This window comes from Prosopis cineraria, unplaced genomic scaffold (genome assembly GCF_029017545.1).
Source record: "Prosopis cineraria cultivar Desert tree isolate PC_DT_omini unplaced genomic scaffold, ASM2901754v1 PC7, whole genome shotgun sequence".
In the NCBI taxonomy this organism is placed as follows: Eukaryota; Viridiplantae; Streptophyta; class Magnoliopsida; order Fabales; family Fabaceae; genus Prosopis; species Prosopis cineraria.
The window spans coordinates 11,096,259-11,116,256 of NW_026555338.1; the positions used below are offsets into that span (position 1 = coordinate 11,096,259).

Below are 19,998 nucleotides of genomic sequence, written 5' to 3' on the forward strand. Positions count from 1 at the left end.
CTTGTCTTGAGATTAGTATTGACTTAATTGTGTGACTTCTATCCTTTAGGAGGGGAGAAATCGTGTCCAAAGAGGTGGCAAAAATTTCAATGATTTTATAGAGTCAATGGGACATGACATACCTTCATTGCCACAACTAGAGCCCATACAACAACAAATAGGGCAGGGTGAGCCCATACAGCCACAAGCAGGGCAGGGTGAGCCAACCATGAGGCAGATGATAGATCTGCTGTGGGATCTTAGTGACCGCATAAAGAGGCAAGAAGAAGAGTTAGCCACATTGAGGCAACAAAAGGAGAATGTCAACCGAAAGGGAAATGGCCAACAAGAAGAAAACCATATCAAGGTATACAATATGAGCCAATCTGCTGGTGAAAGCTCACCTTCCTATTCTCACCATGAGACTAGTTCAAAGAATGAGAGTCTCTACTTTTATCAGCAGACATCCAGAATCATGAAGATTTGGAGTACTTTTCATAAGTTCAACCCTCCTACTTTCGATAGGAATCTTAAGCCAACGTTGGTTGAAGAATGGATAAATCAACTAGAGAGTATTTTTTATATGGTTGTGTGCACTTCTAATTAGAAGGTGCAGCTGGTGATTCCTGCTAGAGAAGGGTGCTAAGAACCCGTATTTCACATTTTGACCCCCATTTCTCAAGCCCGGCCCTTATACTCAGGGCTCAGGGCCAGGCCCGTAAGCCCTTTCTTAAAAAATAAAAAAATTAAAATAAAATTAAACATTATAAATAAATTAAAATATTTTAAAATTAAAAAAATTAAAATCATCATAATTTTTTAAAAATTAAATAACATACATTAGAAGTCTAGTAATAAAATTTAAATCTTCATTTAAAAAATAGTTTATTTTTTTATAAATATACAAACATAATAATTATAGAAAAATAAAAAATATCATAAATTTTATACTATACACTGATATTTATTAAATTAGATTAAATTAATTTTAGAATAAATTAAAATTAATAATAATATAATGTGTGTAGGATCAAGTGAGCAGGTCATTGATTTCAAACACGTGTTTTACTAAAAAAATAATAATAAAAATAATATAATAGGGCTTGAAGGGCAGCCCAGGCCCGAGCCCTATTTTACAGGGCTTATCAGGGCCAAGCCCTCAAGCTCGATTACTTTAAAAAAAATTTATTTTCAAAGCCCGAACCCTTATTTAAACAGGGCTTTCAGGCCCGGCCCTCCAGGCCCGGCCCTTATTCCCGGCTCTACCCCTATCCACCCTGGACCTATTGGTAGAGTAGGGAAGAGGAGAAACCAAGTTCTTGAAGGCTTTGGAAATCAGAAGAAGAAGGGTCACTACTATAAGGGCCAAAGCTATATAAGAAATTAGAGTAGGAGTCAGGGGTCCTACAGGAGCCCAGCTACCTCTGCTCCTACTTTTGGTGCGGCTAGTAAGCAAGCATGCAATAAGTGTGGGAGGTTCCATTTTGGTGATTGTTGGGTTTGTTACATCTGTCAGAAGCCTGGTCATATCGCCCAATTCTACCATCAGAACAAGAACAAGGGTAATGATTAGAGACCTACAGTACTAGTATGAGTGTATGCCCTTTCCAGACTGGAGGCTACTAACAACCTTAATGCTATTCGAGGCATAATTTGAATCCTTGATAATGATGTTTATGCTTTGTTTGATTTAGGTGCTACGTACTCCTTTGTGTCTGATGAATGTATGAAAAGATGTAAATTGCCTATGTGTACCTTACCTTTTGATGTGGAAATTTCTACTCCTACTGGTTTGATTGTAAGGACTGCTAAGGCATTTTTAAATGTAGAGGTTGAGTATGAAGGTCGAAAGACCACCATAGACCTCATTTGTTTGTCTTTGTCTGGGTCTATGTTGTTGTCTGCAGCTCAAGTAGAATAGTGTATAAAAAATGGCTGTCAAGCTTTTATGGTTTTCTTCTCAATCAAGGCAGAGATTAAAGAAGGTATGGGTCAGATTTCAGTAGTAAGAGAATTCCCTTATGTCTTTCCTACTGAAGTGATCAATTTGCCTCCAAAATGAGAGGTTGAGTTCTCAATTAAGCTCGTACCTAGTACGAGGCCTATTTCTAAGGCACCTTATAGGATGTTCTAGTCGGAGTTAGCTGAGTTGAAAAGACAAATTGAAGAGTTGTTAGAGAAGGGGTTTATCAGATCGAGTGTATCGCCATGGGGTCGCCAGTACTATTTGTGAAAAAGAAAGATGGGAGCCTCAGATTATGTATTGATTATAGACAGTTGAATAAGGTAACCATCAAGAACAAGTACCCTTTACCTCGAATTGATGATTTGTTAGATCAATTAGTCAATTCAGCGGTGTTTTTTAAGATTGATCTGAGATTAGGGTATCATCAACTGAGGTTTAAAGCAGAGGATGTTCCTAAAATAGCTTTCAAGACTAGATGTGGGCACTATGAGTTCCTTGTGATGCCATTCGGGTTAACAAATGCCCCAGCTATTTTCATGGATTATATGAATTGAATCTTTAGGCGTTATATTGATAAATTTGTTGTAGTCTTTATTGATGACATACTTATTTATTCTCGAGATGAGATGGACCATGCTAGACATCTCAGAATTATTTTAGAGATATTAAAAAAGCACAAACTCTATGCCAAGCTGAGCAAATGTGATTTTTAGCTTAAAAAAGTTAAGTTCTTAGGCCATGTTTTAAAAGAAGGGGTAATAGTGGACCCTAGTAAGATAGATGCAGTGATGAAATGGGAACAACCTCAAAGTGTGATAGAAATTAAGAGTTTCTTAGGTCTTACAGGCTACTATTGTCGCTTCATCAAGGGTTTTTATCAAATTGCAGTGCCCTTGACTAAATTGACCGGGGAGGATGCTCCATTTATCTGGACGAACGAGTGTGAAGTTGCCTTCCAGGAGCTAAAAAAGAGGTTGACCACCACACCGATACTCACCTTACCTGTTCCAACTGCTCCTTATACCTTGTATACTGATACTTTTGAGAAAGGTTTAGGTTGTGTATTAATGCAGGAGGATCGAGTAGCGGCTTATGCCTCCCAACAGTTGAGGCCTCATGAGGAAAATTACCCTACTCATGATTTGGAGCTTGTTGCTGTGTTGTTTGCCTTGAAGATTTGAAGGCATTATCTTTATGGTTCTTCCTTTGAAGTCTTCAGTGATCATAAAAGTTTAAAATATTTATTCATCAAAAGGAACTCAACATGAGATAGCATAGATGAATTGTGTTTTTAAAGGATTATGACTTTGAGTTAAAGTATTATCCAGGGAAAGCTAATGTAGTCGCCGACGCTCTGAGTAGGAAGCTTGTACATACTGCTCACATGATAGTTAGAGAACATGAATTTTGGAGTAGTTTCCATGTAGAAAACGTAGAAGTAGTCGAGAATCGTTTAGCTGCTCTACACATTACTGAATTTGAGAATAATTTTTAGAAAGAAATCATAGTTATGCAGCAAAAGGATGATCATTTGAATAAGATTAAGGTAAAGATTTAGGCCAGAATGGCTAAACATTTTTTATGTGACCGATGATGATGTCGTGAGATATAAGGGTAGAGTATGTATGCCTAATGATGCTCGATTGAAAAATATCCTACTTGAGGAGGCTCATTAAAGTAGATACACCATTCACCCAAGAGCAACTAAGATGTATCATGACTTAAGACGTGGTTGGTGGTGGCCAAGGATGAAGAGAGATGTAACTGGGCATGTAACTCATTGTTTGACTTATCAGAAAGTCAAAATTGAGAATCAAAAACTAGCTGGAATGTTACAGTCTCTTGATATTCCAGAGTGGAAATGGGACAGTATTTCTATGGACTTCATTACAGGATTGCCTAGAACATCTGCTGGTCATGACACTATATAGGTAATTGTGGATCGACTCACCAAATTGGCTCACTTTCTTGCTACCAATATCACTTATCCTCTTAAGAAATTAACTGAAATCTATATAAGAGAAGTGGTGAGATTGCATGAAGTGTCAACTAATATTGTATCTAACCACAATCCAAGGTTCACATCAAACTTTTGGAGGTCATTACAGGAAGCCATGGGTACTCATTTGAGTTTTATCACCGCTTACCACCCTCAGATTGATAGGCAGATGGAACGAGCCATACAGACTCTTGAAGATATGTTAAGAGCTTGTGCCATTAAGGTTAGAGGTAATTGGGATAGTCACTTGCCATTAGCTGAATTTGCCTACAATAATAGTTTCCACTCTAGCATTCAAATGGCACCTTATGAGACATTATATGGAAGAAAATATAGATCACCACTATATTGGACAGAATTGAGTGAAAGAACTGTTTTGGGGCCAGACATTGTTAATGAGACTACCTGAAAGATTGCTTTAATCAAGCAAAAATTACTCACAGCTCAGAGTACACAGAAGAGTTATGCGGATAAGAGGAGGAGACCGCTTGAGTTTGAAGTAGGCGACCATGTATTTTTGAAAATCTCTCCAATAACTAGTGTTGAAAGAGCTATTAAGGCTAAGAAGTTGACACTAAGGTTTATGGGACCTTTTGAGATCTTAAAACGAGTTGGACTAGTAGTGTACCAAGTAGCACTACCACCCCAAATTGCTGGTATACACAACGCATTCCATGTGTCACAATTGAAGAAGTATCAATCGGATCCCTCCCATATTATTGAACCCAAGGAGATTGAACTCAGGGAGAATATGACAGTTAGACTTGAACCAGAAAGGATTGTGGATTACAAGGATAAGCAATTAAGAAATAAGACCATTAGATTAGTAAAAGTAACCTAGAAGGACACAACTCCTGGTGATGCTACTTGGAAGACCAAGGAGAGTATGCGACATGATTATCCTCGTCTTTTTGACTAGGTACATAGTTTATAGTTACTAACTTTAAATTTTGAGGACAAAATTTTTTAAAAGGAAGAGAGAATTGTAACATCCCAATTTAAATTTTAATAGTCGATTTGAGATAATAGAAATTTTGAAACATATGTAGAAGTAAATAAATTATTTGAGAGATAATTATTAGACTAATTCAAGAAATAATTCTAAGCTAAGATTTTTTAAAAAAAATTATTATTATTATTATTATTATTATTATTATTATTATTGGGAAATGATAAAAAGAAATGAAAAAGTGAGAGTGAGAGAGACTAATAAATTAAAAAAGAAAGAAAGAAAAGGGTGGTAGATTGCGTGCATGAGTGTAGACACACACACACACACACACACACACACACACACACACACACACACACACACACACACGTATATAAAAGAAAGATAAATGAAGGTAAAAAAAATGCTATGGGACCCACACCTTTTTAAATATCCCCCACCTCTCTTACCTTTTCTCATTCCTTCCGTCTAGCCTTTTCCTTTTCTTACGCGAGCAAAGATGAAAGAACACGAGCCGCCGGTGAGAAGGGATCTGAGTTTTAAAGGTTAGGGTTCTTGATAGGATATTTAGGGTGAGATTTCAAGATTTTTAAGATTAAATAAGTGTTCTAAAAAATTTTCTTATTCATCTAGCTCCTTTCGTTTCTGATTTTGTGATGGTGGAAAATCTAAAATTTGGAAGAGGGATGAATTTTTATTGAATGAATGTGGTTGTTGAGGTTGTTAGAGTATAAATGTGGTTGTTGATGGTGTAATAAATGTTCTAGAATATAAATTTATTGGTGATCATTGAATTTGAAGCTTATGGATCAAACCCTAGACTAGATTTTTATTAAATTCAAAAATATATGTTGATTTATTGAGGTTTAGATGATTATTTGGGATCAAAAGTGGATTATTATAGCTATGGGATGATGATTCTAAGCTTGAGACTCAATTTTTAATTTTTGGGTATTTTAGGTGCGAATTTTTGAAATAAAAAGAAAAATTTTGACAATAGAAATTGGTTTAGAGGTTGATTTTAGCTTATTAATGTTTATTGATGACTAAAAGAGGAGTTAAAAATTTTATTTAATAGTACTAACTCTAGATTTGTACTAAGATTGAGAGTAGAAATTATGTTATATTCTCTAATTCTATTATTAGAGTTATTTTATTAGTTTCAATAATTGAAACTAATATTTATAAATAATATTTTATTTATAGATTGTGTTATTGGTGAAGATTATGGTGGGGGAGAAATTATGAGGAATAATTTATTGAAAAAACTACGAGATAATCATGCTTTTAATTTGTGATTAGTATTGCTTCATGTTAATTGGATGATTATTGAGAGAATTATGAATTGTTGTTGAGAAATTACCTTGTTATGTTTATGAAAAAATTGTGAAATTGTGGATATACATTTTGAAGTATTTTTGCCAAGTGGGATGTAATACTGTAACATTATTGAAAATGAGAAAATTGTAAAGATTGTAATATTGTATAATTGCACAATATTGTTATGAATTTGTTTGATTATTGTAAAACTTGTTGTTGTTGTATTTATATGCCATGTGATACGCCCCTATTGGAGCCTAATAGGTGGCTTATAAAGGCTCAGGCTAATCTACTTTTGGCAGGGTAATTTAGCACTGAGTAAGGGCTACAGCTCGAGGTTAATGGAGGGAGATAAGGATGGTTGTTTGTTATGCAGTGTAATATTTCTTGTATTTTTGTTGGAATTATATGACTGTTGTTTCCCTTAGCAAGCACACATTTAACTATTTGTATACACTATTATAAATTGGCATTGGTTACTGGGACTTTTGAGTCTCATTATGTGGTAAACAATTTTCAAGAGAAGAGCCATAAGTGGCACGTGGAGGAGTCCCTAAGGCTTAGTGGCATAGATCTACTATCTCTTTTGGATATGTGATTTATGATTTTTAATATGTTATATTGCCAATACTAGGACTTTTTGTTTATTGACAATTATATGAATATAATGATGTAATCATTCCCTTTAAACTATTTCTACTTTTGGTATATTTTAGATAACTGTAACTTTGATATCTAATTTATTTTGAATTGTTTGAAATGGCATGATTATGAGGCTGAATAATTAGCTTATTTTGAAAATTAATTAAGTTGTTTATTTTAGTTGTTAGTCTATGGTTTGCACTTGTTGGAAGTATAAGGATGAAAAAAAAATGTGGTTTTAACCTAATGGCATGTAGGAGGTAAAAATTTATCTGAGATATTATATTGTGCAAGCTTAAGCCAATTATAAAATATTTTTATATTAAATTTATTGATATAAAATGTGTTGGGTGGTTGTAACCCAACTATAGTTGTAAATGTGTATTAGTTATATAAAATTATTTTATATTATTTGAAAAGAGATTTAATCGTTTCTACCATGGTAATTAATTTAAAAGATGAAATATTTTATAACGCTTTGTTTTATCGTTTCTTATCATAGTAGTGTTTTAAATTATAGAATTGTTTCAAAAAAAAATATAGGATAAGTTGACTTCTATTTATCATGATAAACACTTTTTTATCATGATTGAATTAAATTGTTTTAAAAAAAATATTTAAGATGTTACACCCAACAAACAATTACCTTATTATGTAATGCAATAAGTCCATGCATGCACTGTTCAATGACGTAAAAAGATTTACAAAAAAACAAAAGGAGGAAGAAAGAAAAAGCACTATATATTAATAAACATGCTGCCATTGAAAACATATAACAGAAATATAATGAGGAAAAGGAAGGAACAGATTAACGATATGATTAATAGACCTGATTCAATAAAAATTTAGAAAGGATAGGAGTGAAGATTGCTAGGTTCAGGGCTTTTCTAGTTTGCAGCTCGTTTTCTCGCTTCCGATAGACAAAGGGATTGGGTTTGACCTATGACCTAAAAATCAGACTATAAAAACTGTGCGTTAGCTAGCCATTATAACCCCATCTCCATAACCCCATCCATAATGCCATATTAACCACATCCGTTCCATTGATGTCTGTTTTACGTTCAGTGCCAATAATGAATATAAACCCATTTATCATGCATGTAACCTCTGCCCCTTTTAGTTTCAGATTGTTCAGTATAAATAGGCTTGTTTCCTTACACTTGGGAACACAAGAGAATTACTTAATAACAAGTTCTTTCAGAGAATTTCCTTTCTTTCAGTTTCTATACTAGATATTTCATCATTCTAGGCACGTTAAGAAAGCCCTTATAAATGAGTAAGGGACAATATGTATGTAGGTTTCTCTTTTGATTCTACTAATTTTTTTTTTTTAAGAAAAAAAAGTTATTCAATCTTTCGTACAGAACTACTGACCTTAGATAAAGTTAAATCAGCAAAAAAATGAGGAACTAGTTACATAATTAGTATGAGTGCTCTTGGATGCTCAAAGCCTTGCATAAATTTAACTTTTAATTTTCTATTCTAAAATCAGAGCATCATAGAAAATAATTGCTTTTCACATTTGGTTGAACTGTCCTTGGAGACTACCGCTGTTTTTAGAGTAAAAATTGATTCAAGCATCACTATGGTGCTACTCGGATTAGCTTTGAATCTTATTCTCCCTTAGAAGATTCTTGGTACTTTAAATCAGGTATTTTTGGTTAGTCCAAATCTTTTATTGTTCCACAAATAATTATATGCAATATACTCTAGCGTTAAGAGCCATAGATGTAGGCAGTGATTATGAATAATATTTTCGGCCGGTCTAAGAAGACAGTCTTTCAGCTTTATATTGTGTTCTAGTTAGACATAAAGTGGAAGCAACCTTTTTATAGCATCACTTAGATGGTGATAGTTTCATCTTAGTAGACTGAGGTGCTTATATTGGAAATCCTAGCTTGTTTTATTAGACATATTCTTGTGATTCTATTCCAGAGCCACTTGGTTTTCATCAATGTTTATTCTGAAACATAAACTTGGTGGTGCCACTGCTAGCTTTTTGCCTTTCTGGATATTTGTAGAGTGGAAATGATGATTTCGCTTAAAACAGCAAATGGCCATGAGGAAGTGGTTGTTTGTGAGGACACTGATTAGGAGAAGTTTAGTTTTGCTTCTCAACCTTGTGATGTTTGAGCAACAGGTTTATATTTAAGTACTTTATTTTCCACTGGTTTTCACTCCCATCTTTTTCATTTCATTAATTCTGTCTTCACAGGCCACAAGGCATGCATACAAAACTCTCAAGCCGCAGCCTTTTATGTTACTTGTGAACCATGCATAATGTGTGTCTTAGCTTCATCAATTATTTTATGTATAACAATCACATTATTAAGTCATTTGACACTATTTTTATCCATTTGGTGGTATATTTACTCCTCAAGTATAAGGAAGGATATCATGGATGAGCAAATGATAAATTTAGAGGATGTGGATCAATAATACAAATAAGTATGCCACTATGGCTACCAGCATCTTTAAAAGTTTTATTATATTTAAGTATCAATTATGCTAGGTTTTCTCAAGTGGAAGCCATTTTTGTTGTTTGTGAATCTTTGTTTATTGTTTGGTTAATCCAAGATTGTTGGCTGGAAATTATCATGTTAATAAAGTCCCTTGGAATATTGTTTTCTCAAGTGGCCCATCCGATAACATGTTTTCATAGTAGTTTTTTGTTTTGAAAAACGAAAAAATGAAAAAGCTTGTTTGAAAATATGTTTTCTATTATCTTACTATTTTGGAAAATAAAAAAGTTAAAAAGCTACTCTGAAGAACTAAAAAACCATAATATATTTTAAATTTTTTGTTATTTTTGCTCTGCAAAACTAGAAAAAAGGCATAAAATTTTATATTTTCATTAATGACAATTATGTTAATAAAAGAAATTGTTATTTCACCTTTATTTAATCAATTTAGATATATTTTTTAAAATAATGATTCAAGCACCTTTTTCCCCCCCAAAACTTGATCTGAAAAGCTATTTGTTACTGTGTTAACTTAACCAATGCCCCACACACACACTGTAATGACCAACATTCTCATTCATGACCTATCACAGTTTCCAATTGAAGGCTTAAACCACTGTCGTTACTAATTCTCAAGTGAAGTAAAAGGGCTTTCTAGCAACAATCCTAACCAAATAGGTCAAATGGACTTACAAGATCGGACAAATCACCAAACGTTGGTGGCAAACGCAGTTGGTGGGGATCATTGAATTCTAATGTGTGTGCAGATCTTTTTTTTTTTTTTTTCCCCCGGGATGAAAGCTGAAACACCATATTAACAGAAACTTACAGCAATTACAAAAGTTCATCACAGCAAAGCTTCATCTTTTCGTCATCCATAAACTCCGTACAAAAGATACATTCAATGACATGAGATAACTGATTGGCTTCTCGATAAACAAAAGAGATGGAGATGTCCCAATCTCTTCTAAAGAAAAGCCTAGCAATTTCAACAATGTCGCTAAAGGGGGGGTTTATACAAATTCCACCGTTAATCATACTCACAGCTTTAGCCCTCCTTGCCAGCAAAGGTTAAATGCCTCGTTGATCCCCACAACTGCTATTGCAGAAGGAAAAGAGTCAATTTTACAAGCAAAACGCCACAACCAGTCAGCATTGGAGTCGCAAATAACTCCCCTACAACTACAGAACTATCAATGTCTAACCTGACATAACCCTCTCTAGGATCGGATCATCGGGTTCTAGCTTCGTTGACACATGGATCTAAAGATTGTGCGTGGAAGAACTGGAAATCAGCACAAGCTTTGTAAAAGCTATTCAGGCAATGTGTAGGTTCCATATGCTCCTCAAGTTCAAAGATTCTCTCACATCTACTAGTCCAGATGTCCCAACAAAAATATCCAAACACTGTATCCCACGGTATTTTCTTAGTAAAATCTCAGCCTGCCAGGTTTTCCAGATTCCAGACCAGCCATTCCATACCACTTGGCCTTTTAAACTTGCTCCACAGACCTGGTTGGATAAAATCACGCAGCGTATGTCTTATGTCCTCCAAGTTTGCAGATTAAAAACCCCGATTGGGAAGAGGCTTACAGGCCTCACATGCTTGCGGTCCCCCCGAGAGGTGGTAACAATCTCAATATGAAAAACAGCAAAATGAATAAACAATGCAAAGCTTTTTATGGTAATTTTGGTGCCTTAGAAAATGGACTCGAAGCATAAAATTTTTCCTAAACTTTTCATTCCTTTCCATGGCATTAGTAAACATAACTATCTCGTTCCATTACATTCCATTCTCATTCTCATTCTTAACATCATTCAAAATTCCATGAAAATCACTCCACAAACCAAGCAAGGCGTAAGGTTTATCCCATGCTGAAATATGCATACAACTTTCGTCTTCTAGTCATTCTTTGTAGGCCTGAACTCAATTCCTTCAACTAAAATGCCTTCTTTAATATAAGCTTCAGTCTGCCATGCTCTAAACTCCACGAAGCCATCATCATCACTATCTTCTTCTTCAGTGAAAAATTCCCCACCTTAATTTCCATACATCCATCTTCTCTCTGCGTAACATCAAAAAGTCCAGAACCACTCCCAGAGACCTACACTGACCTCCTTTAGTGAGACTGAAACTTTCCGGTGCATCTGTGAATCCGAATCTGTCGCTTCCAAACTTGAAGATGAAGAACACATCATATGATGTTTTTGGGGACAGAAGCCTAATCTTTAAGTTGCCCTTCACTTCAAACCACCATACATGGTTGAGCTCTGCTACTTGGGAAAATCTGTAAAATATGTCAAAGATATATGTACATGTCACCAAACACCAGGCCCTCAACTACTATAACATAAGTTAGACTATCAATACAGGCACGCTATAACACAAATTGAAATCTGAAGTGCTATAAATGTAAAACAACAAAGAATAAAGAAAACCTGGATTCTGGAATTGAAATCCAATTTCAGTAGCAAGGCGTATCTCCCCAGATAATGCAAAGCCCCTTTGCCCCTATCATGTAAAACTTCTTGCCACTCTCTTTTGTCAGGGAAAAACTCTGTTCTATCCACATCAATCATCAACCAATAGCACTATTTTGCATAAAAGTGATTTCAAATGAAATAGAATCCCAAGAAGTAGAGGAGCGAAAATGCAGTTTGGATAACAAGAAAGTTCCGATCAAGCAAGACGAAAACAGAAAGTTAAAGTGGGAATTGACCTTTACCTTAGTTTTATCGGCCACAAGAAGGGGGTGATCAGAGACGTGAAGGCAGAGTTGTTTGTTCGGAAGAGATATCAAGTTCGGAGAAGATGATTGGGAGACCAAGTCTCGGCAATCGGACGGCAGAAAAGCTTCCCACGTCTCATCGGAATCTGCAGATTCCTTGAAGGCCGAACAAACGGCGAATGATCGACAAGCATTCTTGGCCGTTGTGAATGAAATGATTTAGCAAATGCAATCCCTCAGCTAAACCCCCGTTATCTCCATCCTCTTCTTCTTCTCTCTCTTCCCTCATAACAGGATAAATGAGATCGCTCAATATGCACTGCACTGGACAACCAAATGGGCTCCGACAATGGGCTGAACCAGATATTTCTCACAAACATAAATTAGATCTTTTTGTAATATTGGTTGCATGATTTATCACAGATACTTGTTTCAGTTTATTTTATAAAAAAAAAGTACTTATTCTTCAAAAAAGGTTACACTATAAGTTTTAAAAATATTTATTTAAAATTTTAAAAATAATTAAAATATGAAAAAAAGTATATTTTTAATTATTTTAAGAAAGTATTTTAAGTAGCTGCTAATAATAATATGATAATGTAAATAAGGAAAAATGTATTAAAAAAAAAAGCAAGATACGCGAAGTTATCAAAAAATTTTAAAATAATTAAATAATTTTTAAAAAAAAATTAAAAATAATTAACTAATAGTAATTTTTTTATAATTTTAACTAAACATAAAATAATTTTTACATTTATAAAATCAAATCTCTTTTCATAAAATATTTAAATTATCTAAAAATGATTTATTTTTAAATTTTAAACAAACCAATCTTATATTCCAAGTTCAAAAGAAAAGGCATTCAATAGAAATGTTATCTATCAAAAATACAAGCACATTTAAAAAAATTATATGGTCATACAATATTACAAGTATAAAAGTGCTATATATATATATATATATATATATCATTTTCTTAACATATTTCTCAATTTCTATGTAAAAAAAATTATGTGCCAAACATTACTTTAAAAATAGTATGGTTATTTTGAAACTTTTTTTTTCTACAATTAACTTGAAATATTATCTCTCAATTTATATATAAAACTAATGAATTTCAAAATATGGACAATTAATCTCCTAAATTTATTTTTCATTTTATATTTTTATTCCTTGATCAAATTTAATTACAAATTCATTCCTTAATTTTATACAAAAAATTATCTCTTGGTTCTGTTCTTGTGAAATTTACTTTTATTTATCTAATTATCTTCTTAACTGTATTGACAAGTCAATTAAAAGTTAGTTTAATATTTTATCTTACAGTCTTAAAGAAAAATATGTATTCTTTTTATTTTAGTATTTATATAAAAATAAAATTAATAGCTACTATATTCTATACTCTAAAATAAATTTGACATATATCATGAGGAGGTTAGCCATTTCGAAAAGAGTTGTAGGAAATTGGGGCAGGCAGTAATCACTTTTCTGCCTCTAAGATGGAGCTTATTGGGCGGCACTGTTATACTAAAGCTACCTTGATCCTTTGACTTGGCCAGAACAAGGTGACAACGAACATGGCACCCCTTTCAGTCACAAAGAGGAAGATCGGGCTATGAATAGGAGCACTGCAGCCTTTGGTTGGACATCAACTTTTGTATAGCCTACGACCCTAGCTATTGATTAGAAAAAATATATATATATATACATACATTAAGGTTTGAGTAGGAGCACGTGACAATGTATAATCTTAAATTCATAAGTAAATAAATAAATATTTCTCATAAATTGACAAAGTAACTTAATTTTAATGTAATTAACTAGTCCACACCACACCCCAAATACAAAATTCCAGTCCAACACACTGAGAAATCATATCATGTATTAGTGCTTCTAGGCCTAAACTCAACTCCTTCAACAAAAATGCCATTTTTAGTGTAATAATTATCAGTCTCCCACACCCTGAAGGACAGAGAGCCATCATCATCATCATCTTGTTCATGATCTTCAGTGAAAAATTCCCCAACCTTGAATTCCATCCATCCATCATCTCTATGTTTAACGCCAATTTCTGGAGGGTCGAGCACCACTTGTCCAATAGTGTTCATACCTCCTTGAGTAGCGAGACTGTAATTCACTTGCTTGTTTGTGAATCCCGATCGTCTCCTTCCAAACCTGAAGATGAACAACACTTCATACGTTGTTTTCGGGGACAAAAGCACAGTGTTTAGGGCTCCCCTCACATCAAACCACCACACATACTGGAGCTCCGCTACTTGAGGGAATCTGCAAGTGTATGTATGCAGATGTGTAAAGATATTTGTATGCAACCAAAAAAGCTGCCGGCCAAAACTCTAGCGACAGGAGAGTGATTGGGAGGGGGGGTACATGATTAGTTAAGTTAAAGCAATGATTATTTTATTTCAACAAATGACCAAAGAAAAAAGTTAACATGCAAAAATACTCAGAAACTTCTTATCTAGAGGTTTCTGGAATAATCAAGTTATCAATGATACATGGATATCTATAAACTTTATAAAAGATATTAATCTTTCTCAATCTGTTAAATCAAACTATTCTAATGGTTTGAGAAATGGTGATTTCTTTTATAAGGTTAATGGATACCATTGATGACTTCAGAATACTAGAAATTCCTTAAAAAAAATATTTTTGGATGTTTTTGAACATTAGCCCAAAACAGACTTAATTAGTGACTTAGGGCTCATTTGGTTTTGTTTTCATTTTTTGTTTTCAAAAACCATTTTGTAAATCAATTTTTTTAATTTTTTTTAAGACAACACAAAATGAATATTTGTTTGATTATGTTAATTTGAAAACAATTTTGAGTTAAAAAAGCAGCCAACAACTATAGTCAACAATGGTTAACGATGATGGTCTTTTATAGTAGTTAATTATAACTAAAGATAATTTTCAAGTTAATGCGTCCTTGCAACTCAATGACTAGTTAATTAAAGCAATGACTGTATATGTTCATAAAACAAAGTGATGACTATATATTATTTCAGTAAATGACAAAAAAAATTCTAAAAGATATTTGATTCGGTGTTTATAGTTTATACATGCCAAGAGAGCTGAATTGCTTTGATTTTCTTTTTATTCGTGTACGTGAATACACCTATATTCACATAGATTAAGAGCCCCACAAGAGTCACTTGACAATGACTCCATAGATAATCCTATAATTACACTAATAACTAATTATGAAATCTTCCTACCACAAGTCCGTCTAATTATAAAAAAGGGAAAATTTTACTGCAAACTCCTCAACTAAAGATAATAAAAAAGAGAACTCTTGAATTTCTGAAACTTCACTGCAAGTTTAAGATATTAAATTAAAATTAAAATTACATGGAAATAACAAAATTATCCCTAATAAAATTCTCTAGCAAGACTTGTCCCTTCTACATGTTGTTCATTATCCTCTATACAGTGTTTATTATCCTACTTCACTTGCTCATTATAACATTTTCACTTGAATTAATTTCAAGTCTTGCTTTCATGTCAACATGACTTGTTCATATTTATACTGTATGCATTTAATTACCCTTTAAACTATTGTTCATTGCCCTACTTATTACTTAACTTGTTCATTACAATACTTTCACCTGAATTAATTCCAAATGTTTACTTTTATGTTAGCATGACTTGTTTGTGTTCCTATGATATGTGGTTCATTATCTTTGAGACTGTTGTAATTGTTTTATGCTTCACTTATTCATTACAATACTTTTACTTGAATTAATTCTAAATTTTGTTTTCATGTTAACATGACTTATTCATTTTCTTATTGTACGTGGTTCATTATCCTTCAAACTGTTATTCATTGCTCTACTTCACTTGTATATTATAATACTTTTACTTGAAGTAATTTCAAATATTGCTTTGATGTTAGCACAACTTATTTGTGTTCCTAGTATATACTGTTCATCACTCTTTACACTGTTGCTCATTGCCTTGATTTACTTGTTTATAGCTCTACATATCTATATTTCATTTTTTCTTGTTAAAATTCTTTTCTCTTCTTATAAAATATTCCTATAAATTTTCTAAGAGAGGTCAGCAACTGTAATAATCATTTTCTAACTAAAGTATACGCCGGAGTGCCGGATCATCAGATTCATACTAATAATCAAGAAGAAAGAGATATTATTTATATATATAGATAGATATAAGGGCAAAAATTGAAGCATACCGAGACTGTCGAGGAGAAACCCAATTCCAGTAAGGAGGTGTGTCCCCCCAAGCAATGCCCAGGCCTCGTGCACCTATCATATAACACTTCTTCCCACTTTCCTTTGCCAAGGAGAAACTCTGTTCCATTCACTTCAACACCATCAATTATACTTTTCACTACGGTGATTTCATTAGACAGTAGAAAAATAGAGAAGCATAAGATAATATAAAAATTAAAATTAAATCAAAAGGGTTTGAATTTACCTACCTGGTTCAAAAACATATCATCTTTCCTATTCAAAATATAAATGGTTTTTAATAATAATTTGTATATCAATAAAATCTTTATTTTCATAACATATATATATATTATTTTTTTACTCATAATTTCAATTTTTAATTACAAAAATTTAGGTTAATAAATATAAAAACTAAAGTGAGATTTTTTTTTAAAAATTATAAAGCAAATAGCCATATACACTATCCATATATATAAAGCACTGCATTGTGTCACGGGACCAGTCTTTTGACCCACGCGACACTCGGATCTTTTTTAGTGGAAGATAGAAAGTAAGTCTGATTTGTTGAGAAGGAGGGTGCTTGACTAAATTAAGGAATAAAAATCTTGAAATTAAAGAATAATTGAGAGAGTTATGGGAATGCGAAACTTGTATTGCTTTTGAAATTTAAGGATGGTTACAAATGAGTAAGTTAAGAGCCTGAAGGTATTTATAGACCTCCCTTTTTATCTAAAATGTTCTCACATCTTTCATGCATGGTGAAAATTAATTTAATCCTACGGTTGTTACTATTTCTCTAAAATTCTCTACATAAATATCTAGAGACTATAAACTTTTCTAGATATCTAGAACATTTTAGAATGTCAAAGGATATCCCAAAATATTCTAGATAAAATATATCTAGAACATTTTAGAATGTCAAAAGATATTTCAAAATATTCTAGATATCTTTACATCCTCCTATATGTTCCTAAAATCTTCTAGATCTTTTCAAATTGTTCTATATATTTCTAGATTGTTTCATATGCTTCTAAAATATTTCGAAACATTTTAAATTCTTCTTAAATGTCATGTAATTCTCTCTTAATCTCTTAAAATTCAGGCAATGTGACAATTGGCTCATAATATCACATCACTTCTGCGTTATAACAAAAGCAAGGATGAAGGTAGCCAGAAATATGCAAGCCTTAGAGATACTAAGAGTCTCCGCCGAACAGTGCGGAGCCCTATGCCCCAACGGCTTCTGCTGCAGCCAATACGGCTGGTGAAAGTGAGAATTTTGTATTCAAGTACTAAATTACTTACATTTTGGACAAGATAAACTGGAGAAAATGCTTATATTTGACCGAGGAGTACTTAGTTAGCATCATATAAATGTCAAAATTAATAATGTCTTAAAATATCTAAAACTAAAATAAAACAAAAATTTTCTGTATAGGAGATTATTAAAAACATAAAAACAAAATAGACCGAGTCAGAGTAAATTTACCATGGTTTGATTCGCTAGGAGAAGGGGATGATCAGAAAGATGCAGGTAGAGTTGTCTCTTGGGCATAGAAATCAAGTTGGGAGAAGAGGACTGTGCGATCAAGTCTTGCCAATCGGACGGCAAAAAAGCTTCCCACGTGTCATCAGAATCTGCAAGTTCTTTGAAGGCCGAGGAAACGACGGATGATCGGCAGGCGTCCTTTGGAGTTGTGAGTGAGATTAGTTTGCAGATGCACTCCTTCGGCAAAATCCTTGTTATCTCCATCTTCTTCTTCTTCTCTCCCAAAAATATTTCAGATTCTTTTATAAAGCTGTTTGTCTTTTCTGCCAATAGATTTATTATATACAGCTTTTCGTCAACCAAGTCAATGGTCATTCTGGCCAAAAAAAAAAAAAAAAAAACCCGGTCAATGCCAGTTATGGGAATCTGGTTGCCGTAGTTTCCAGGCTGATGCTTTTGCGATGAAAGACAACTATTTTTATTTCATCATGTTACCGTGCTTCATCTGGTAGAAACAAAATTGAGCCTGCATGGCTGCATCAACAGACAAATATAAATCCTGCTGCCTTCATAGCGGAATTTTTGGGACATGTCCAATATCAAACAGCAAACCAATGACTGCAACTCAGACGCCCAACAACAATGAAAATTTTCTCTTAAATTTAATCAAGCAAGGATGAACCGTATGGGACCAAAAAAAAAAAATCAGAAATAAAGCTACCAAGGAATGGGTGATGCTTACCAGGCTTTTTGGAGAAGAAATACAAATCTTTCAACAGAGAGGCAGATCTTCAAAATATTTCAGCCTCAACGGTGCTCTGAGATCTGTGCTTTGCTGGATCCGAAATTTTTCTGTGGATTGGAGACTTTCAAGAATTCCCATTGGTATTATTGGATTCCGGAACTGCAACTCAGACGCCCAGCAACAATGAAAATTTTCTCTTAAATTTAATCAAGCAAGGATGAACCGTATGGTACAAAAAAAAATTCAGAAATAAAGCTACCAAGGAACGGGTGATGCTTACCAGGCTTTTTGGAGAAGAAATACAAATCTTTCGACAGAGAGGCAGATCTTCAAAATATTTCAGCCTCAACGGTGCTCTGAGATCTGTGCTTTGCTGGATCCGAAATTTTTCTGAGGATTGGAGACTTTCAAGAATTCCCGTTGGTATTATTGGATTCCGGAACTGCAACTCAGACGCCCAGCAACAATGAAAATTTTCTCTTAAATTTAATCAAGCAAGGATGAACCGTATGGTACAAAAAAAAATTCAGAAATAAAGCTACCAAGGAACGGGTGATGCTTACCAGGCTTTTTGGAGAAGAAATACAAATCTTTCGACAGAGAGGCAGATCTTCAAAATATTTCAGCCTCAACGGTGCTCTGAGATCTGTGCTTTGCTGGATCCGAAATTTTTCTGAGGATTGGAGACTTTCATGAATTCCCGTTGGTATTATTGGATTCCGGAACTGCTACTCAGACGCCCAGCAACAATGAAAATTTTCTCTTAAATTTAATCAAGCAAGGATGAACCGTATGGTACAAAAAAAAAATCAGAAATAAAGCTACCAAGGAACGGTTGATGCTTACCAGGCTTTTTGGAGAAGAAATACAAATCTTGCAACAGAGAGGCAGATCTTCAAAATATTTCAGCCTCAATGGTGCTCTGAGATCTGTGCTTTGCTGGATCCGAAATTTTTCTGAGGATTGGAGACTTTCAAGAATTCCCGTTGGTATTATTGGATTCCGGAAGAATTCTTTCAGGCGACAAGGTTTGGAGAAGGAAGTACTGTGGACGAGGATATTAAAATCTTCCTTTCCTTTTTGTCCTGATGATATCTTTCTTTCATGTAAATTTGAGGCAATGTTTGATATGCAAGTCTCAATTTTAATGAATTAAGATTAAGATTAAAATTAAAATTAAAATTAAAAATAAAGTTTTAAAATTATATTTGATATGTAAGAATATTATTAGAGAATGCCTTATCTCATTTTATTTTTTAATTAAATATAAATTATAAAAAGATAAAAATACCTTTTAAAATAATAAAAATATAAAAGAAAAACCCAATAAAAACATGATCACTCTTTCATCTTGTCATTTTTTCTTCTCGCCAATGAACTTCTGTGATACTGAACTCAAGAGATCACCGACTTCCATTTCCAATCGTCAAGCTCCATATTGTGAAGGGTTTCATTCGTGCCGTTCTAATTTCTCTTAGCTCTATCAACTCTTAAGCGCCTC

General features: G+C 33.5%; 1 protein-coding gene and 1 long non-coding RNA gene across 6 annotated transcripts; both read right to left on the reverse strand.

Annotated features, from left to right (window-relative positions):
- Positions 1–10,167: 10,167 nt before the first annotated feature.
- On the reverse strand, positions 10,168–12,583 carry LOC129315006 (uncharacterized). Of its 2 annotated transcripts, XR_008594359.1 has the most exons (3): positions 12,047–12,459; positions 11,760–11,878; positions 10,168–11,608 (listed from the first exon to the last, which is right to left on the reverse strand). It is a non-coding gene; the product is annotated as an uncharacterized LOC129315006 (long non-coding RNA). The 2 variants fall into 2 exon arrangements; XR_008594358.1 differs by having other exon boundaries at positions 11,760–12,583.
- Positions 12,584–13,789: 1,206 nt separating this feature from the next.
- Positions 13,790–19,592, reverse strand: LOC129315928 (F-box protein PP2-B11-like). Of its 4 annotated transcripts, none has more exons than XM_054960093.1 (8): positions 19,344–19,592; positions 19,061–19,222; positions 18,778–18,939; positions 18,495–18,656; positions 18,248–18,370; positions 17,753–18,128; positions 16,263–16,381; positions 13,790–14,335 (listed from the first exon to the last, which is right to left on the reverse strand). In XM_054960093.1, the coding sequence occupies exons 6-8, from the start codon at positions 18,125–18,127 to the stop codon at positions 13,927–13,929; spliced, it is 903 nt and encodes a 300-aa protein (XP_054816068.1). In that variant the 5' UTR covers position 18,128; positions 18,248–18,370; positions 18,495–18,656; positions 18,778–18,939; positions 19,061–19,222; positions 19,344–19,592; the 3' UTR covers positions 13,790–13,926. The 4 variants fall into 4 exon arrangements, with proteins under 4 accessions (XP_054816068.1, XP_054816069.1, XP_054816066.1 ...); XM_054960094.1 differs by having other exon boundaries at positions 18,248–18,286; positions 19,061–19,225; XM_054960091.1 differs by having other exon boundaries at positions 19,061–19,225.
- Positions 19,593–19,998: the final 406 nt, after the last annotated feature.

Bases quoted from the DNA above. Each gene is read 5' to 3' on its own strand.
- LOC129315928 (XM_054960093.1), bottom strand. From the start codon at position 18,127: ATGACCATTGACTTGGTTGACGAAAAGCTGTATATAATAAATCTATTG. The intron at 16,382-17,752 runs GTAAATTTACTC...TGAATGGAACAG, and splicing joins TCCTAGCGAATCAAACCATG to AGTTTCTCCTTGGCAAAGGA. The intron at 14,336-16,262 runs GTATGCTTCAAT...ATACACTTGCAG, and splicing joins GTTTCTCCTCGACAGTCTCG to ATTCCCTCAAGTAGCGGAGC.